Genomic DNA, 21,657 nt, shown 5'->3' with positions numbered 1-21,657 from the left:
TTCTTTATTCATTGTTCAACTGTCACATGTATGTGAGGTGATTATATTAACCATGTTTTGTGTCAGTTGCACCTTAGTCCTCAAATTGACATCTTTTGGATTCAACACTTTAAAGAGGTCTTGTGCAGCAGATTTGCCTCATGCAATACCATTGTTTGATTTGACTGCTGCTTCCATGAGTATTGATGGTTAATTTGACAACTTCAATCTTTTCTCCATTTATCTTGATGTTATTTATTGATCCAATGTTGAGGCTTTTTGTTTTCTTTACATTTTTGAAATCCTCTTATATTAAGTATCTCCTCTGTACTAGGCACTACACCATGTACTTTACCAGTGTGGTCTGATTTACAACCTCTATTATAGTCTTAGGAGTCCTGGTGTGGTATTGTGGGTTAATGTGCCAGACTGCAAAGTCATTTGAACTGCAAGGTCAGTGGTTCAAGCTCACCAGCTGCTCCTTGGAAACCCTATACAAGGTCTCTATAGGTCAGAACCAACTCTAGGGCACTTCACAACAACAACAATAATTATAGTCTTGCTGTGGTGCTGGAGGATCAGCACTGGACCACAAGGTCAATTTGAACTGCAAAGTTGGTTCGAATTTACCAACTGCTCCTTGGAAATTCTATACAGGGTCACTATGAGTTGGAAATGACCCAATGGCACTTAACAACAACAACAACTACTACTACTTCTGCTATAGGTACTAGAATCTCTGGGTGGTGCAAATTAGCTTAGCTACTAACCATAAGGTTGGAGGTCAACTCCACCCAGGGGTACCTTGGAAGAAAGACCTGGTGATCTGCAAGTACTTCTTTTTTTTCAAATCAGCCATTAAAAATCCCATGGAGCAAGTTATTGACTCTCCAGTCTAGGAGCGGAGGTCTCTGGGACCATCAACGGAGAAGAGCCCGAGAGGGGGACCCTACTCAGGGAAGCAGGGAGGCCAGAGATGGAGGCAGAGAGGATGACGTGGAGTGATGAAGCGGATGGGGACTTTGGATCCAGAGAGGGAGAGGGACTGGGTTCTGAAGAATGGGGGTGTGGGGGAGTGTAGGGGGCAGGTTTATAGGGTATAACCTTTGGTCGGTTGATGATGCATGGAGGGGATTGCAACCATGGCAATGAGATGATATACAATGGAATGAATGTAAAACTAAAGTTCTTTCATGTAAAATATCATATAATTCACAATAAAACATGAAAAAAAAAAAAAAAAGAGGATGGAAGGAACACACAGAGCCACTGTACCAAAAGGAACTAGTCAATGCTCAAAAAAAAAAAAAATCCCTGGAGCACAGTTCTACTCTGACACACCATGACTCAGAATCCCCTTGACGACAACTGATTGCTATAGGTTGGATTAATGCCATTTTTATGGGCCAAGGAAATGATGGCACAGGAGTTTTAAAAAAGTACCCTCTTTACCCACTTTTGAAGTTCCTGATCCCCAGCCTTGCTTGACCTCTTCCCACCCTCCACACAGCTTCTTTGTACATAGGATTAAACCTGGGAGTTTTTCTTTATGATGGCCACTGTGTTTGTGGGCCGCAGTCAGTTGGGAGAGGGGAACTAGAACTATGTATTGATTCTGGGGAAGGTGGGCAGCAGGGATAGGTGCATCTCACTTTGCCTTAGAGGAGACATTGAAGCACAAATCAGGCACTAGCCTCTTTTGATACAGGAAGAGCAGCTAGAGGTGGGGAGAATGGGGACTCTGTTAGACACTCAGAGTTCACCTTGATGGTCTTTGGCTCAAAGCTCTGTAGAAGGCAGCATGGGGGAATCAGACAGGGCAGGCCACTTTTTCCTTTGATGGACCACAATCTAGGGAAAACTGGGATGGATGGGTGGGGTGGGTCAGCGTCCAGTCTAGATTAGGGGTATTGTGAGCCCATTCTCTTCTCCCCACCATTGGGCTCCTTTCTTATAGTAGGGAGCTCCTGTGACCCCTTGCCTACCCCCAAACAGATGATGACCCTTCAGCTCCGGATATTCCAGGACAGATGTAATTTAAAATTTGCTGCCTAATGACAGGTGTAATTTAAAAATATAAGTTTGCCTAAGTACACTTGTGCCTGTCAGACTGTGGGTCTCTGAATTTTGAAAATAAGGTCCAGGGGCCTAGGACTCAGATCCTGCCTTCTACTGGTTTCCGTTTAGGTTACAGGGCTGTTTATGGTGTTCTTTGTGCTGAGGAAGGCTTAGGCCTGGTCTATGTGTATGTGTGTGTGTGTGTGTGTGTGTGTGCTTGCGCTTACTTGGGGGATGGTGGGCCCAACCCAGGGCTTGTCTCTGAGCACAGATGGCAATCAGCTGGCTGTGGGTGTAGCGTTAAGGAAGACTTCATAGATTATACAGGCAGTACCAGGTTATGAACGTCCAACTTCAGTTCATCCGGTAGTTTTACACCAACCCCAGTGAAACCTATTAAAAATTTGAGTTACATACATACAGTAGTTTGTAATAACTAACAGGCACTACATTGGAATATTTTTCAAAACGTTATTATGATTATTGTACTATTAAGTTAAAGATATTTTAGTGTATCTGGGTTTTTTGTTTGTTTGTTTTAGGTATAGCAAGGTACACTTATATACGTTGTTGTTGTTAAGTGCTGTCGAGCCAATTCCGACCTATAGCGACCCTGTATAGGGTTTCCAAGGAGCAGATGGTGAGCTTGAACCACCGACCTTACAGTTCAAACGACTTTGCAGTCGGTCGCGTTAGACCACAGCGCCTTCAAAAAGTTCGTGGAAAAATGGAATCGATAGATAATGGAATTTTTCCACAAACCTTTTGAAGCCTCCTCTTCTATTCTAAAACAAACATTTGACTAACTGACATTAAATAGAACCATATCGAACTGTTTCGCTTCATGTACAAATTTAATTTTAAAACAGATTTAGGACACTAAACTAATTTCTAATCCCGGGCTACCGATGATATTACCAAAAAGACTCACTCTCATCCGAAGACCTCCCCCACAGTATAATTCAACTTGCTAAAAAGGGCTTTCATAAACAACGCCAGTCTTAGTACTCGGTCAACCTCTTACCACTTCGGCCCTGGGGGGCTTCAGGAGGGTCTGGGCTGCCTGCCAGCCCCAGGCTCTCCCCAGACATCCGTGGGGGGTGGGGAGTCGGTCCTATTACCTTTTCCTTCCGGTTTGGTCTCCAGCCCATAGTTTCTTCAGGCCGCAGCCTCCCAGGGCTCCCCACCCGGCTCCACCTTAACCCTTTCCTCTATGGACCGGAGCACTCAAGAGGTCCCAGCTCTCCTGGGAAGCCTGGGAGGTGGGAGAAAATCCTGTCCTAAATCTCAGATGGAGATCCCTGGAAACTAACATATTCCCCAACCCGAGCCCTCCTCCTTCCTCTTTCGTCCACAGGGAAAGGGAAACGTGAAAAGAAATTAGGTTTGACCCCTGTTTTCTGGCTCTGGGCCCCAAACTTGGATGGAAGGCAGAGGTTTCCAGAACTCTTCCTCGCCCCCTCCGCCCCGTCTCGTTTTTCCCTCCCTCTGCCTCCCCTCGCCCCTCTTAAACTACCCAGTAGAAGTAGAAAGAGTTTATCCAAGAGGGGCAGGCGGAGTGATAGAGGGGGAAGGCCAGGGGCGGAGGGAAGGGCGGCGGGAGCTCACTCAGTCCCACCCCCGACTGCAACCTCTGGAAGGAAGAGAGTGTTGCGGGGAGCTGCTGCTGAGAGGGTCCGAGCCAGAGAAGGAGGACGCCGAAGCCGTGGCGGGTGGGTTCGGAGCCCCAAGGAGGCTGGGGCTGGGGCGCGCCGGAGGAGGAGGGGGGCGTGGCGTAGGCTCTGGTTAGGCCTGGTCGCCTTCAGCCCTGGGACCCCACTGACACGGTTGTCTCCCTCCCTCCAGGGGCGCGCGGGGCAGCCATGCTCCTGTCGGGAGGCGACCCTCCGGCGCAGGAATGGTTCATGGTGCAGACTAAATCGAAGCCCCGGGTGCAGCGACAGCGACTGCAAGTGCAGCGCATCTTCAGAGTCAAGCTGAACGCCTTCCAGAACCGCCCGAACACCCCCTACTTCTGGGTGCAGATCGAGGGGCCACGGGAGAACATGAGCAAAGCCAAGGTAACTTAGCTTCTCTTCACCCCCTCCAGTCTTGGGAGCCAGGCCCCGCCCACTGCCCTGACCCTCGGGAGAAGGTTGCCCCCAGTGGTGTACCCCCACCCCCGACCTGGATTCGACAGTATTGCTGGCAAGTACTGAACCATCCTGTGGCATGTCCACATCTGCAGCCTTCACTCTTTCTCTCTGGTTCCTTAGTTCTTTTCTGCCCATTCGGCTCCAACATGTCACTCTGCTTCTCAAGTGCTCTCAGAGAGCTTTCCACGTCGTGTGTCCTCTACCAGGATCCCCTTGGGGCCCCAGCATTCCCAGTCCACTTCTCCATCGAGGAGCAACTTAAGCATTAACGTGACTTCTAGAACACACCCCTTTGTTCTCCACCAAGACTACTGCAGGCCTAGGTCTCTTTCTAAGTCTTCTTATATCTTGGATTAGAGTCCTGGTGTGGCGCTGTGGGTTAATGCGCCAGACTGAAAAGCCATTTGAATTGTAAGGTCGGCGGTTCAAGCTCACCAGCCTCTCCTCGGAAACCCTATACAGGGTCACTGTGGGTCGAAACCGACTCGACGGCACTTCACAACAAGAACAACAGTATCTTGGATTGCCCCTTGGAGACGACCAGAGTTAGGTGTGGAGGGGCCCTAGAGACTTATAGAACAGTCCTGGGCATTTACAGAGGAGACATTGGAACTGGAAGGGGGAATGTGCTTGCCTGAGTGCTCAGTGTTTGGTAGGTGGGAGTTGCTCAGAGCCCTGCGCTTCCTGTCCATACTCATAACAGGCTTGGCAGACTTTTGAAAGGCTCCTGGGTTGGGGGTCTGGCCGCTCTAGAAGGTACTAACTAGTCCTTGAGGGGAGGGCTGGCCATCTGGGAAGAGGGCTGTGGGCTTTCAGATAAAACTGTGGTGTGGACAGGCCAGGTCACAATGGGCCTCTTTTGCTTTCTCCCTGGCTTCTCTCACAGTTTCCCCGCCCACTTGGGCCTCTCGGTTCTCCCTGATCTCTAATTATGGCCAAGGTCTCCCTCTTCCCCCAGATTCTCATATCTTTTCCTGGTAGGAATGCTGCAGCCTCCCTCCACCCCAGACACCCCACCCTCCTTCCCTCCTTCCCTCCACCGCCCCCCCCCCCCTCCATACACACACCTTCTCCAGCTGGGTCTATACCAAATATCCCTATTGGTCAAGGCCATGGGTTGGGGAGGCCCTGAACACTGACAGGCAGGCAGGCAGGCTGGGAAGTCCCTCCCTCAGCCCTTCTGTAGAACTGCGATGTCAGCAGCTTTTCCAAGTCTGCCAGAGGTGTGTGGGGGAGGGGAAGGGTGTCTGCCCAGGGAACACATGTGCAGGGCCCCTGGGTAAGAATCATCAGGCACTGGGATAGAGTGGGTTAACTAGAGGAGCCTTTTGAATTCTTAAGCTTTTGTTAATACTGATACAACAGCTCTCCCTTTTATGAGCTGCACTTTGTGAGGTGCCCTGCCCCCTGCCTGCTCCAAGCTTCAATCCTAATTTCTCCAGGCCTGTCTGCTCCAGCCCTCACTGGAGCTCTGTTGCCCTCCTTCACATCACCTCAGGCTCTGGCTCTAGCTAGTGTGACTAGTTGTTGTTGTTAAGTGCTGTCGAGTTGGTTCCGACCCATAGCAACCCTGTATAGGGTTTCCAAGGAGCAGCTGGTGAGCTTGAACCACCAACCTAGTGGTTCAAGCCACTGACTTTGCAGTCCAGCGCATTAACCCACAGTGCCACATCAGGACTCCAGTGTGACCAGTTGTTCCCTTAGATTCCCTCCACTCTCTCCCCATTCCCTTTAACCTTCCCCTTGGGAAAGGCACTTTACAAGAGAGAAACCTAAATGTGAGAATGTTCCAAGCAACTCCCCACCATATTGCATAGAATGAGTTGAAAGTAAAGATTACTAGAGATCAGAGCTGTATGGCTGGGTGGTGGGGAGGGTAAGGCTTTGTTCCAAGGCTTAGAAGATTTGGTTCTGTTTGCTGTCACCAAGTTACAGCCAGGACTGAGGGGTGTGGTGGAGAGAGTTTGGGATTGGGGGTCAGGGCTGGGCTTGCTGTGTTTGTTTACTCTTTCTTGAGCCCTTTTCCTTTACTATAAAACAGAAAATACTGATACCCACTGCATGAAGGATTGTGAAAAGTCAGCTGAATTAATGCATGAGTAAATAAAATACTTTAAAGGAGCTCTGCTAGCGTAGTGGTTACAAATCGGGCTGCGAACCTTAAGGTCAGCAGTTCAAAACTGCCAGCTGTTCTGTGGCAGAAAGATGAGGCTTTCTGCTCCCGTAAAGATTAACAGCCTCGGAAACCCTGTACAGGGTCGCTGTTAGTTGGAACCGACTCCATGGCACATAACCACCACCACCATATTTTCTTTAACAAAACAACAGCAGCTATTGTTGTTAACTTACTTTATGAGGGGGCTTCAAAAAGGTTATGGAAAGATTCCATTATCTTTTACTCCATTTTTCATTGATCTTTTTGCAGCTCCCCTAATCCCCCATATTACTTTGAGCAAGTTCTTGTCCCTCTTGAGTCTCCTTATTTGTAAAGTGAGGGATTTAGATGAAACACTCCAAGGGCCAGTGATTAGATACATGTAAATCTCCCAAGTATAATGATGTCTTCTGGTTTCCATATGGAGATGATGTCGGCTGTCCCCAGTTCCAACTGTAGGGACACAGAATTGTGCACTGTGATACTGTTCTAGTGTATATAGGTCTGCTGGCAGAAAGCGCTCAGTGAGAACAGAGATTGTAGGAAAGGAGGAGAGGGGGGAAAAAAAGCTACAAACACTAGGGTGCAGGTGGGGCTGGTCTGGACCTGAGAGAAGACAGTGTCAAGAATAATACAAGTTTATCTGTATAGAAGGGCCTGGGTTACTTCTACATGATATGAGGCTGGTTATCCAGAAAAAGCTCTATAGAAATCAAGAGTGTCTCTAAACTGCTTTGTTATGGTAGAGTTTAAAAATAATCAAGATATGTCTAAAGAAATCACATTTACAGGCAACAAAACCCACCATTCTTTGAGGTGAAAGCATCAAGTGGCAAGGAGGATATTAATAACTGGCACGAACCCAGCATAACTCCTTGTCTGCTGTTCTGCCTTCCTTGGTAACAATGGAGGGTGAGATGGGCAGCAGAGAAGAGGGGACATTTGATGTCTCTCTTTTTGGGGGGCAATGGATGGAGGTAATGAGAGGCTCAGGAGCAATGACAATCAGAGAAAGTGACTTCTGGAGCCTTGGCTTGGCTGCCAAGTGGAAGTTGATCTGTCCTTGGGAGTTGTTCTGTCTCTGTTCCACACTAACTGAGCAGTGAGGTGGAAGTTGGCTGTAGGCAGTGGTATGCTGGTGTATTGTTAAAATTGCAGGAATTCTTCAATCCAGTGAAGTCCCATTTTTGTTGTTGTTAAGTGCCGTGGAGCTGGTTCTGACTCATAGTGACCCTGTCTAGGGTTGCCTAGGAACAGCTGGTGGATTTGAACTGCCACTTTGTGGTTCAAATCGACCTTGTGGTCTAGTGCTTATCCTACAGTGCTACATCAGGAGTCAGTGGAGTTTCATTGCTACCTTGAAAATGAGTAAGGTGGTAGTATTTATACCACCAGGAGTTCTGGTGTGGCGCTGTGGGATACTGCACTGAACAAGGTTGGTTTGAACATCGAGGTCACCAGCACATTGCCAGTTATGGGCATCTAATCATTCGTTTTTCCTTAAACTTAAATTTTATTTTATTAAACTTGTTGTTGTCAAGTGCTGTCCAGTTGGCTGTGCCTATTAGTGACTCTGTATAGTGTTTCTGAGGAGTGGCTTGTGAGTTAGAACTTCCAATCTTGTGGTTAGCAGTCCAGTGCTTATTCTATAACACCACAAAGTAGTACACATTTTAAAAGTACAATGAAAAAAACAAAACAAAAAACTTAAAATGTGAGTCTTGGACTATGCAGAGAAACTGAAAGGTTTGCAGTTTGAATCCACCAAGAGGCAGCTCAGAAAACCGTCGTGGTGAAAACCCTAGTGTGTAGTTCTGATCAAAGCACACAGGGCTGTCATGAGGTGGAATTGACTGCAGCAACTAACAACAACATAACAGAGCACAGTGCTCCCTGCCCTGGCCCTCCCAGCTCCCCTTTTCTGATTCCTCCCCTAGACAAATATTTGCTCTGACATAAGAGCCCTGGTGGTGCTGTGGGTTAGGTGTTGGACTGCTAGCCACAAAGTTGGAGGTTCAAACTCACCAGCTGCTTCACAGGAGAAAGATGAGGTTGTCTGTCTCCATAAAGGAAATCCTGAATAGAGTCACTATGAGTTGGAATTTTTCAAATACAGAAAATATGTATATAGTCTTATCTTATGGTGAAACTCATAGTGACCTTATGCACAACAGAACAGAACACTGCCCGATCCTGGGCCAACCTCACAATTGTTGCCATGCTTGAGCCCATAGATGCTGCCACTTTGCCAATCCATCTTGCTGGGGGTGGAGGGGGTGGGGGTCTACCTCTTTTTCTCTGACCCTCCACCTTACCAAACATGATATCATTTTGAGTTGTGCTTCATCAGCAAATAAAGGTTCTGTGGGCTTTTCTCCCACGAGCTTAACTCTATTCACGTCATCCATAGTCAACTCTACTCTGAGGAGGCAGCTCTTCCCCAGTTGCATTTTGAGTATCTTCCAACCTGAGGGGCTCATTTTCCGGCACTATATCTGACAGTGTTTCTCTGCTATTCATAGGTTTTCAATGACTAAATATTCGGATGTAGTTCATCACTCTTTCTTCCTAATCTGTCTTTGTCTGGAAGCTCATCTGAAACCTGTCCACCATGGGTGACCCTGCTGGTATTTAAAATACTTGGTGGCATAGCTTTCCGAATCACAGCAACTCACAAGCCACCACAGTACGACAAACTGACAGATGAGTGGTGGGTAGAGGAGAAGACAAGGGGAGAATAATGGCAGTTACATTCCAGAAAATATCTAAAACAACTTTCCTGCTAAAAACCCACCCAGACCTTTTTCTTCCAAGAGGAGAAAAGATAGAAGAGAATGTTGTTGTTGTTGTCAGGTGCCATCGGGTTGGAACTGACTCATAGTGACCCCATGCACAGCAGAATGAAACAATGTCTGATCCTGGGCCAACCTCACTACCGCTGCCACACTTGAGTCCATCAATGATGCCACCTGGCCAATCCATCTCGTTCGGGGTCTTCCTCTTTTTCTCTGACCTTCCACCTTACCCAGCATGACATCCTTCTCCAGTGACTGTTCCCTCCAGACAATATGTCCAAAGTATGAGAGACGAAGCATAGCCATCTTGGCCTCCAAGGAGCACTCTGGCTGCACTTCTTCCAAAACAGATCTATTGGTTCTTTTGGCAGTCCATGGCACTTTCAGTATTCTCCTCCAACATCACCACTCAAAGGCATCAATTCTTCTACGATCTTCCTTATTCACTGTCCAGCTTTCGCATCCATATGAGGTTATTGAAAATACCATGGCTTAGGTCAGGTGCACCTTAGTCCTCAAGCTGACATCTCTGCTCTTCAACACTTTAAAAAGTTCCTGTGCAGCAGATTTGCCCAATGCAATATGTCGTCTGATCTCTTGACTGCTGCTTCCGCGAGTGTTGATAGTTGATCCAAGAAGAATGAAGTCCTTGACAACTTGAATCTTTTCTCCATTGATAAGAATGTTGTTTATTGGTCCAGTGGTGAGTATTTTTGTTTTCTTGACATTAAGATGCAATCCATATCGAAGGCTGTGCTCTTTGATCTTCATAATTAAATGTTTCAAGTCCTCTTCACTTTCAGCAAGCAAGATTGTATCATCGACATAAGCAAATGAATAGTATAGACAGATCGTGGGTAACACCCCATCTTTTGGAGTGAGAGTACCTAAGTATCTCACCTTACGATCTGTGTGACTTTGGATGTATGTATGATCTTCCTTGCTTATCCAGAATGGGATGATAGTAATGTCCTTCAAGGACTGAGAGGTGGTACTACATAAGAGAATGTATGTAAAGGACCTGGCACATAGTGCGAACTCAGTAAGTATTGTTGTTGTTAAGCACTGTTGGTTGAGTTGGTTCCGACTCATCACTACCCTGCATAGAGTTTCTAAGGAGTTACTGGCGACTTGAACCACCGACCCTGTGGTTTAAACTGACTTTGTAGTCCAGTGCATTAACCCACAGTGCCACACATTAGTTCAGATTTATTATCTTGAAAATAATCTAAATCCAAATGGACCCAAACATACCAAAGCTTGCGAGGATGTTGTATGACTGGGCCGTGTTTGGTTTGCCAACTCAATGGCAGTTAACAACATGTATCTTTTTATTTTAAAAATTAAACAGTTGATAGAACAATGAAAATTCTTTTAAGCTCTACAAAAAAAAAAAGAAAGAAAACACTCTTAATCTTCCTCCCCAGCACACATGCGTATTCATTTTATATAATGTTTTCATATAGTTGGAATGTGAGACACAGCTGGATAATGTGAACAGGATACGGTACCCAGTCAGATCCACCCTTGCTGGGCAGTGGGATAAACTGAGGTTCCAGGTTTGAGGGGTTGGCTTGGGATGCCCATTAGGTTGAACTGAAAAGATGGTTAGACCTGGGCCTAAGTGTTTGCATGTGTATCAGATTCTTTGAGGAAGGGCTTGGAAGGACATGACCTGGGACAGGTAGAGGAGGTAAGCGTAGGCCTGAGTAGAGCAGGATGGCCTGGGAACTAAGCTGAGGGGCTTCGGTGGTCTTCAGGATGGGTATAAGGGATCTCAAACGGAGTGCTTGTTTCCTGATGGAAGGCAGGAAGAGGAGAGACTGTCCGAGACATAGCGATGTGGGAGGGCTTGAAGGTGAACGCAGTCAACATGATTCAGTTGATTAGGAGGAGAGTGATTTTGTTACCTTGGTGCTCAGGGGATCCTGGCGGTGGAACTCAAGCTATAAAGTAGAGGATCCCAACCTCTACCCCTCCTAACTAGGGCTAAAGATAGGGCTCATGAGGTCTTGATCTGCCTGGAGAACCAGAGGCCCTCCTCCTGGGTCAGCCAGTGTGTATATCTGACACTGGCCCAGTATCCATCTCCTCCTCTGGTAAGGCAACAGCACTACCGTGGTTATGGGTACAGCAGGTTATGCTAGAAAACCTTCTGAAGTGGGATTAATCCTGAATCCCCCAGGATCTTCTTCCTGAAGTTGCTGTGCAGTCAGCCATCGGAGGTGGAAAGCGTTCTGGTTTCAGAATCAGACAGATGTAGCTGTGATGATGGTCGTCATGAACTAACTAGGGACCCTTGGGTAAACTACCTAACCCTTCAGAGGCTGTAAAATGGCTCTAAAATGTGTACACTCCTATGCATTAACGTATTGAAGCCGCACAGTAGCAGAATAAATCAGGAGCCTTCATTTTGTTGTTGTTGTTAAATGCCATTAAGTCCGTTTCAACTCATAGAGACCCTGTCTAGGGTTTCTAAGGAGTGGCTGGTGAGTTTCAACCACTGACCTTGTGGTTCAAACCGACTTTGTGGTCCAGTGCTTTATCCTACAGCGCTACATGGGGAAACAAAGGTACAGGCGCGATAAATAACTTGCTCCAGGTCACGTAACTCAGTCACGTGTTGTTGTTGTTAAGTGCCATTGAATCCGTTCTGACTCAAAGCGATCCTGTATAAGGTTTCTGAGGAACGGCTGGTGAGCTTGAACCGCTGACCTTGCTGTTCCAACTGACCTTGCAGTCCAGCACATTAACCCACAGCACCACACCAGGACTCCAATTAGGAAGTAGCAGAGCCACAATTCAAACCTGTGTAGTCTCCTTTAAGCTTGTGTGCTTAGGCATCAATATCAAGTTCTTGGTATGTAGAGTGTACAACCGTCTCTCCCTTGACTGTTATAGAAGCCGGAAATGTTGGAGTAAGGATGGATCTCAGGCATTGCTAGCATAGTTTGTCATTTTATAGTTGGAGGCTGAGGTGGAGACGATGCCCACTTTGCCACAATTCCCCCTTATTTTTTTTGAGGCCAAGTTGGAATGAGGTCCTTTGATTCTGACTCCAGGTTTTCCTAGGCCTCTCCTTTCCAGGCCTCCTCCACTCTGCCAGAGGGTTCCCTGAAAAGACACGGGTGTATAAGGTGGCACATGCTTAGTAGAGACAGATGTTCTGGGTGGAGGCCAGAGCCGAGGGCAGGCATTCAGAAGGCTGATCTCCTTTGTGCTCATCTCACTGTGCCCAGGAGTATCTGAAGGGCCTGTGTAGCCCCGAGCTGTGGAAGGAGGTTCGCTACCCATCGGTCCTGCACAGCGCCTTCCTTGGGGCCCAGGGCCTCTTCCTCGACTGCCTCTGCTGGAGCACTTTGGCCTACCTGGTGCCTGGCCCCCCAGGCTCCTTGATGGTGGGCGGGCTGACTGAGTCTTTCATCATGACCCAGAACTGGCTGGAGGAGCTGGTGGGACGCCTGCGCTGGGGTCCTGCCCCTCTGCTGAGCCGCCGGGGGATCTGGGAGGCTGAGGTGACCCGGGCCTTTGGGGCGCTGGTCTGGATCCGTGGTGACCAGTATGCAGGGGACCTGTTACAGCTGCCCCCTGCAGTCCAGGAGCTGCTGCTGAACTTGGTTCAGGATGCTGCAGGCAAGGAGGACATCATCAAGTGGCTGGGCCACACTGGCATCTCAGATACCCTCTCCAACCCAGAGCTCCTGATCCGCCCTCCCCACCAGCAGAGGGAAGGCCCAGCCCTGGTGTCTGTTGGGGAGGGTCCTGGGCCCTTGCTGGAGATGGGGACCCTCCAGAATGGGGGTCCAGAGGATTTGAAGAGGTTAACCAGCTTGGGAGTCACTGGGCCCTTGGTCTCAGGCATCCTTGGCCCTCAGGAGATCCCAGCCCAGCCCAAACAGCAGGAGCCAGGAAACCAGCTAGTACGGTAAGTTCTGGAGAATGAGTCTGACTTCTCTAAGCCTACTCCTGTTCTCCCAAGGAAGTAGCAATAGCTATCTTTCTACCTTTCCAATAAACTTGGGCTTCTTCTAGGGTCGGTTTCAACAACCAAAGTGGTATGGACGATGTGCGTGAGGAAGGGCCAGTGCAAGTTATCAGCAACCAGGACTCTGCGAACCATACACAAGCCTCATCACAGCAAAGTCAGGTTCAGAAGGTGGAAGATAAACTGTTTTTGCAGCCTCCTAAGTCAGCTCTGGGTGTGTGCCCGTCTTGGAAGGCCTGGAGTCCAGGGCCAGCCTTTGGGCCCTTGTGGCCAGGGGCTGTAGCTGGAACGTTTTGGAGGATCAATGAGCTGCATTCTCTTCACCTGGCCTGGCTTCTGTCCCAGGCATGCTTCAACTTTCCCTTCTGGCAGAGGCCTCTAGGCCCCATGCACTTCAAGCTTCCAGGGCAGAACCATTTGCCCTTAAACCTAGAATGGAAGCCTAAGGAACTGTCTCCATTGCCTAGTGTGGAAAGCCTAACTTGTAAACCAGATGGGAAACTGGGAGGAAAGTTGGCCCTACAGAATTGCCTAAAGCCAGAGATCCCTCAAAAAACCATGAGTTTATTGGTGGACCTGGGGGGCTCAGGTGTAAAGGACAGAGTTAGCCCAGGACTGACACAGCCCTCTACAGCTCAACTACAAGCTGTAGGTGAACTGGAGGATCAAAGAAATATACAAATGGACTGCAAGGGGCCGAAAGAGGGGCTGTTCCCAGCAGGACCCATAGGGCAAAGGATGCTCTCAGCACAAGAGAGTCCCCTGGCTAGGCCAGCACAGTCAGTACCTGATGCGGAAACAGTGCCGGAAACTCTACAAGTATCCATGGCTGCAGTGATGCCTATGGTACAGCATGTTCCCACAACTCAAATGCTGCCTGCTGTCCCCACACTGCCTCCAGCTCAGAAGATGCAGGCAGTGCACACAGCACCATCAGCTCACAAAGTGCCTTCAGCTGCAGCCAAGCCAGAAGCTCCGAAAGTAGCCATGGGTCATCCAGCACCTGCAGCTCAAATGGTACCCACAGCCTTTCAAACATCTACAGCTCAAAGGATGCCCTCAGTGAAAGCACCACCTGCAGGTTCCAAAATGTCCAAAGCTCAAAATGTACCTGCAGCTAAAACAGGGCCTACAGCTTCCAAAGCACCTGCAGCCCCCCAAACCTTTGCAGTTTCTAAAACCTCTAGAACTTCCAAAATGGCAGCATCTCAGAAGTCATCCCTGGATTCAGGGCTAACCTTGAATGTAGCCAAACTCCTAAGTGAGGTCCAGCCTTCATCAAAGGGCAGTGTCACCTTCCTGAAGGGCCAGGGGGAGACCAGAAGGCAGGGTTGCCAGTCCAACAACACCCTGACCCCCAGCAGTCAGCGCCAGCCTCAGATGGGGAGTCTCCTGGGGGCTTGGGAAGGAACCTCGAGGCAATCACCTCGCCACCCGCAGGCGAACAGCACAGTGACCAGCTTCCAGAGATACCATGAGGCCCTGAATACGCCCTTCGAGCTGAGTCTGTCTGGGGAACCCGGGGATCAGGGCTTACGGCGAGTGGTCATCGATGGCAGCAGCGTGGCCATGGTGTGAGTAGCCTGGAGTGGGACGTCCCTGGGAGATGGAGCATGAGCATGCCCTCTGACCTTTATGTGGGAGATACGGGGTTCAGATGGGGAGGTGATGTCGGTACATGCCAGCTGTGTGTATTGAATCCTCACAGCAGCCTGACAAACGTAGGTTTCTGTTCTCCCTCCTTGGTAGAGGCAGACACGGGCTCAGCGAGGTGAAGAATCTTGCCCAGTCTATGAGAGCTAGTAAAGGGCTGTGGGTTCATGTCTGCCCAATGTCAAGCTCTTTCCAAGCTGACTCACACAGGATAGCTTCTGTCAACCCCAGACCAGATCTTAGAGGCCTCCCTAGCACTCACTGGCCACTCACTATTCAGTGTGCCACTTGGTAGTTACCTGCGCTAAGCACATACTCAGTACCTGGTATTTATTGATCAGTAAATACTTGTTTGTTTCCAGCTTCTAATATGAGCTCTTTGAGCGTAGACATTGCCCTCCTCGTCCCTACACGCACATGCACAGACATGCCCAATGTCTGGCAGTGTCCGGCCCCCAGTAGGTGTTCACAAAATGCTTGTTGATGGAGGGAGCAGGGTGTGGTTGGTGTCTTTGTCCACTTTGCTGCCCCAGTCAAGGGTTGGCTCTGAGGAGAAGTGTGAGGCAGGGCCATTCCTGGGGCAGGAGGCTGCCCCCTCACTCCCAACTCCCACCCAGGCACGGCCTCCAGCACTTCTTCTCCTGCCGGGGCATTGTCATGGCAGTGCAGTACTTCTGGAACCGGGGACACCGAGAGGTCACAGTGTTTGTGCCCACCTGGCAGCTGAAGAAAAACAGAAGGGTGAGAGGTGAGCTGCCTGTCCCCTGCCCACCAGTTCTTCCAGCATTTCCAGACTTCTCTTCCCTGCTTTTCTGCTCCTATCCTCCTGCCTTTTCCACTTAGCCCTTCCTTTAACCATCTCTGTCTTCTGCCTTTCACCCCCAGAGAGCCACTTTCTGACAAAGCTGCACTCCCTCAAGATGCTTTCAATCACCCCGTCACAGCTGGAGAATGGCAAGAAGATCACCACCTATGACTATAGGTGAGTCTGCTCCTCAGGCTGTCTCTCTTGGGGTCCTGGGCCCGCTGTGTCAGCTGACTTCTTGTCCCATCTGCTCTGGGAAAAGGAGGAAAATATCTCAGAGGGAATCCTGTCCAGGGAGGAAGAGGTGGGGTACCAGCACTCTGTAGGCAGAAGGACGGGCACAGGCAAGGAGAGGGCCCCAAGGCTGGCTCTGCCCAAGCCAAGGGATCTTTCTGACTTTGGGATGCCTTTTGTTAACAGACTTTCTAACACCTAGGTGACTTCTCGGGCTTCACGTGAGCATCAGAGATACCCTAGGCTGGTTTGGGTGTCAGTTAGATTGAAGTGAATGTCTCAAGAAGCTTCATCAATCTTTCCTTCCGTAGGTGTGTATAGTCAGGGTGCCAGGACTGGGTTCTGGAATTGAAGTTAGCCTGACCTAGCCCCCTAGCTGAATCCCAAGTGTCTCCCCTAAGGCTCATGGCCCATCTCAGGTCTGAGGGAGGTTATGGTTGTGCCACTGTGAGGCAGGGGCGGGGGCCTGCCATAGTCACTAGTCCTGGGCTGGAGTCAGTGTCGGGGGCGGGGGGGTGGGGGCTGGCAAGTGAGGTCTTAGCTTTCTTTTAGGCACCTCCCATCCCAGTCTGGGCATCTCCCCACTCTTCCCAAGACCCTGGGGTGGCAGGGGGACTGACAAAGAAGCTCAGGCACCCACCTCTGGAGAGCTAGTCCCCTGGGTAAGGACTCTAAGCCCACTGCCACAGAGTCCATTCCTATCCACAGTGACCCTTGAGAGCAGAGTAGAACTGCCCTATAGGTGGTATTTCAAGGCTGCCAATCTATACGGAAGCAAACTGCCATCTCTTTTCCGTCTCTTTTTCCTGTGGAGTGGTTGGTGGGTTTGACCTGCCCATCCAAGCACTTAACCACTGTGCCAGGGTTCCTTAGGTAAGAACTAATTTTTGTTAAGTGCCATCGAGTTATTTCTGACTCATAGCAATCATGTATAGGGTTTCTGAGAAGCCACTGGTGAGTTTGAACTGCCGACCTTATGATTAGCAGTTCTGTGCTCCTATAGCACCACACCAGGAAGGACTCTAGGGTAAGGACTCTGTTGTTAAATGCCATCAAGTTGGTTACCACTCACAGTGACCCTGTATAGGGTTTCCAAGGAGCAGCTGGTGGGTTTGAACTGCCAACATTGTGGTTCAAAGTCCAGTGCTGATCCTATAGCGCCACACCAGGAGTCCAAGGTAAGGACTCTAAGGGCCTCTAAAATAAAGGCTTGGGTCTGAAGGAAGATAACTGTTTTTAACAAAGCACCCTCTGCTGGGCATTTGTGGACTATCATGCAGGAGTAGTAGCAATGGAAATTTTCAGGGACTAGGAGTTTTCCTTTGCTTTCTTTCCTGGTTCTGTGCCTCTTTGACTCCTGGTGTTGCGCTGGCACTTAACAACAACAACATACCTCTTTAGAGGAGACGTGATCCTTGAGAAAATGAATTTGTTTTTCAGCTGTGTGTGTATATGTGTTAGCATGTATACATGTTTTAGCATGTATGTGGATGTTGTGCATTGGTATAGAATAGGAATGGAATATTGTGTGCATGCAGTGGCAGGCACTGAGCTACACACTTAAATGCACGATCTCATTCAATTGAATCCTCACAATAGTATAAGGCAGGTATTTTATTTCCAACTTAGAGATGTGAAAACGGAAGCAGCATATATGTATGTGTGAACAGTACATTGTTTCTGTACATGCGAATGTCCATGTGTATAATAGGGAGGTGTATGTGCATATTTAGTTGAATGTGTGTGCATCCAAGTTCCCCTTCTCAACGGCTACTGGATGAAACAGATGGGAAGTTCAGGAATCCCAGATGGCTGCACAGGGGGCCCTGACTCCCTGACTAGGAAGGGTAGCATTTTTGTCACCTCCATGTGAGATGGCAAGGATGTTGTTTTTTTTTTTAAGAAGATTCCGAGGAGTGAGGGGCTGCTTACTGGGTCATTAGTGACTCCCCGTTTTCCTGCAGATTCATGGTTAAGCTGGCAGAGGAGACAGATGGCGTCATTGTCACCAACGAGCAGATCCACGTCCTGATGAACAGTTCCAAGAAACTTATGGTTAAAGATCGGTGAGGTGACTCCCTGGGTGCTGTGCTATTCCTTTTCCTTAGGATGTCAGGCAGCCCTTGGGCAGGGGCGATACTGGGGCCTGAGAGGAGGGCTTCGGGGAGCACTCACCCCTGTCTCTGGAGGAGATGGAGGAGGCACCCAGATGATGACATGGTGGGGGTGTGTCTAGGGCTCCTCTATGACCATGCCTTCTCTTTCTGGGCCCAGCTTGCTACCCTTCACCTTTGCTGGGAATCTCTTCATGGTACCAGATGACCCCCTGGGACGTGATGGCCCCACCTTGGATGAGTTTCTGAAGAAGCCAAACAGGTAATGGGCCAGACTTCCCCTTCCTTCCCAATCCCTCCTGCGAGTGATGGAAAACTTCCCTTTAGTGCTAGCCAACATTTGTTCTGTGTTTCATAAGAAACAGAGTGTTTGTACTATTTTCTTATGCCATGTTAATTGTGTGCTAACCTGGATGCTGTGTCAGATTCCTTTGTGTGAATTTATGTGGTAAGAGTCCTGGTAAGTGGCCATCTGGGCCACTCAGGGATGGGTAAGGCACCGTGAGGTTTTCATGGACGACGTCTACCTCTTGGATGGGTTCTTCCATCAGGAACCCCCAGCCACTCTAGTCTGCTTTTTTGATGTAGGTTGGATACCGACATTGGCAACTTCCTGAAGGTGTGGAAGACTCTTCCTTCCAGATCCACCAGCATCTCTGAGTTGAGTGATGCTGCTGACCCTGAGCCTCTGGAGAGTCCACAGCATATGGAGGAAGTCAAGGTGGAGAAGGAGAGTCAGGATGAGGAGCTGAGAGAAGAGCAGGAGATTCAGAGTTTGGTTAAGGAAGATGATCTTGACTCTTCCCTGGCATCAGTGTTTGGAGTTGAGTGTCCTTCTCTGTCAGAGGAGATCCTTCGGTGCCTCAGCCTCCATGACCCTCCTGACGGGGCCCTGGACATTGATCTCCTCCCTGGGGTGGCTTCTCCCCACCTGGGTATCCCTTGGGATGGGAAGGCTCCCTGCCAGCAGGTTCTAACCCACCTGGCCCAGCTGACAGTCCCCAGCAACTTCACTGCACTCTCTTTCTTTGTGGGGTTCATGGACTCCCACCGGGATTCCATCCCTGGCTATGATGCCCTTGTGGGCCCCCTGCACAGCCTCCTTAAGCAGAAGCCAGACTGGCAGTGGAGCCAGGAGCATGAGAAGACCTTCTTGTCCCTGAAGCGAGCCCTGGTGTCTGCCCTCTGCCTCACGGCTCCCAATTCCCAATTGCCCTTTCTCCTGGAGGTGATGGTGAGCAGAGTGGCCTTGACAGCCACCCTCTGCCAGGAGCACTCAGGGAGAAGGCATACCATAGCCTATACCTCGAAACCCCTCCTCCCTGATGAGGATAGTGAAGGCCCCCAATCTGGGGGAGACAGCCCCTATGCGGTGGCCTGGGCCCTCAAGCATTTTTCCCGCTACATTGGGGACCTCCCTGTGGTCCTGGACCTCGCCTATGCCTCCCGGACTATGGTGGACTCAGAGGCTAGGCAGGACCTTAGGATTTCCAAAGCATGGCTGATCCGATGGTCCCTTTTGGTACAGGACAAAGGCAAGAGGGCTCTGGAATTGACCCTTCTTCAGGGTCTGTTGGGAGAAAACCGACTCCTGACGCCCACTGCCTCCATACCACGGTTTTTCCAGGTTCTACCTCCTTTCTCTGACCTGTCCACGTTTGTCTGCATCCACGTGTCAGGCTACTGCTTTTACCGTGAGGATGAGTGGTGTGCTGGCTTTGGTCTCTATGTCCTGTCTCCCACCAGCCCCCCTCTCTCCCTCTCCTTCTCCTGCTCCCCCTACACGCCAACCTATGCTCACCTAGCTGCTGTGGTCTGCGGGCTTGAACGCTTTGGCCAGTCTGGCCTCCCTGTGGTTTTCCTCACTCACTGCAACTGGATCTTCAGCCTTCTCTGGGAGCTCCTTCCCTTGTGGAAGGCTCGGGGCTTCCTCTCTTCAGATGGAGCCCCACTACCTCACCCAGATCTGCTCTCTTACCTTATCTCCCTCACCTCTGGCCTCTCATCGCTCCCATTTATCTACAGAACCTCATACCGGGGGTCCTTGTTTGCAGTAACAGTGGACACGCTGGCCAAACAGGGTGCCCAGGGCGGTGGACAGTGGTGGAGTTTGCCAAAGGATTTGCCAGTCCCTGTAGTGTCTCCCCGTACCAAGGGCAAGAAGCCTGACCTGCTGGCACTACAGCAGAATGATGGCATCCTGGCAGATATCATTGCCAAGCTGCAGGCTGGCCAGAAGTTGTCCAGCTCATCTCCCTTCACTTCCGCCTTTAACTCCCTCAGCCTTGATAAGGAGAGTGGACTCCTTATGTTCAAGGGAGATAAGAGACCCAGAGTCTGGGTCGTCCCAAGGCAACTCCGAAGGGATCTGATTTTCTCTGTGCATGACCTCCCCGTGGGGGCCCACCAGAGGCCGGAGGAGACCTTTAAGAAGCTGCGGTTGCTAGGGTGGTGGCCTGGGATGCAGGAGCATGTGAGGGAGTACTGTCGGAGCTGTTTGTTCTGCACCCCCAGGAATCTCCTAGGCAGTGAGGTGAAGCCTATTGAGTCTCTGTGGCCCATCAAGTCGACTGCTCCCTGGTCAAACCTGCAGATTGAGGTGGTGGGTCCGGTCACCATCAGTGAGGAGGGCCACAAGCATGTGCTTATTGTGGCCGACCCTAACACCAGGTGGGTGGAGGCATTCCCGCTGAAGCCTTACACTCACACAGCTGTGGCTCAGGTGCTGCTGCAGCATGTGTTTGCCAGGTGGGGTGTTCCCATGCGGCTGGAGGCCACCCAGGGTTCTCAGTTTGCCCGGCATGTCCTCATGAGCTGTGGGCTAGCCCTGGGGGCCCAGGCAGCCTCCCTGAGTAGGGACCTCCAGTTCCCTTGCCTGATAAGCTCTGGGGCCTACTGGGAATTCAAGAGGGCCCTCAAGGAGTTCATCTTCCTGCATGGGAAGAAGTGGGCAGCTTCCCTGCCACTGCTGCACCTAGCCTTTAGGGCCTCCTCTGGGGAGGCCACACCTTTCCAGATTCTGACGGGAGGTGAGGTGAAGCTGTCCGAGCCCTTGTGGTGGGAGATGAGCAGTGCCAATATCGAAGGCCTCAAGATGGACATCTTCCTGCTCCGGCTGATTGGAGAGTTGCTGGAGCTTCACTGGAGGGTGGCCGAAAAGTCGTCCGAGAAAGCGGAAAACAGGCGTTTTAAGCAGGAGAACCAGGAGAAGGAGTGGAATGTGGGTGACCAGGTCCTTTTGCTGTCCCTCCCAAGGAATGGCAGCAGTGCCAAATGGGTAGGCCCCTTCTGTATTGGGGACCGGCTGAGCCTGTCTCTCTACAGGGTGTGGGGCTTCCCAACCCCAGAGAAGCTGGGCTGCATCTATCCCAGCAGTCTGATGAAGACCTTTACCAAGAGTGGCACTCCTCTGTCCTTAAAGGAATTGGAGCAGTGAGCTGGAGCATGGTGGAGCGCCCTTTGCTCCAGGGTTTCTGCTGCTAGTTCTCCCCACCCCCTGCAGTGTTCTCACACTTGGAGGTCCTCAGTTGTGCTTTTGTGGAGAAGTTACTTCCTAAAGCTGAACTGAATTGCTTTAAACTAGGGACCAGCGTTCCTATGGAAATCCCCCAGTTTGAGGTATTCAGAGACTCTTCCAAAGGCCGTCAGATATGGGCCTCTGTCAATTTTAGCTTGGAGTCGAGTAGAAAGTCTACCAAGCTAGGCCAAGCCCAGTCTCTTTTCCTTAAGTATTCCCTTTGTCCA

At 50.0% G+C, this 21,657-nt stretch overlaps 1 protein-coding gene across 1 annotated transcript; it reads left to right on the top strand.

Moving 5' to 3' along the window:
- Window positions 1-3,899: 3,899 nt before the first annotated feature.
- Window positions 3,900-21,349, top strand: NYNRIN (NYN domain and retroviral integrase containing). The gene is made up of 8 exons (XM_006835379.1): window positions 3,900-4,097; window positions 12,362-13,047; window positions 13,155-14,681; window positions 15,378-15,508; window positions 15,646-15,742; window positions 17,764-17,865; window positions 18,074-18,175; window positions 18,502-21,349. The coding sequence occupies exons 1-8, from the start codon at window positions 3,900-3,902 to the stop codon at window positions 21,347-21,349; spliced, it is 5,691 nt and encodes a 1,896-aa protein (XP_006835442.1).
- The last annotated feature ends 308 nt before the right edge of the window (window positions 21,350-21,657 follow it).

Source organism: Chrysochloris asiatica, unplaced genomic scaffold (genome assembly GCF_000296735.1).
Source record: "Chrysochloris asiatica unplaced genomic scaffold, ChrAsi1.0 scaffold00017, whole genome shotgun sequence".
Classification (NCBI taxonomy): Eukaryota; Metazoa; Chordata; class Mammalia; order Afrosoricida; family Chrysochloridae; genus Chrysochloris; species Chrysochloris asiatica.
The sequence above is the reverse complement of the archived record's forward strand: the minus strand, read 5'-3'. Positions and strand labels throughout refer to the sequence as shown.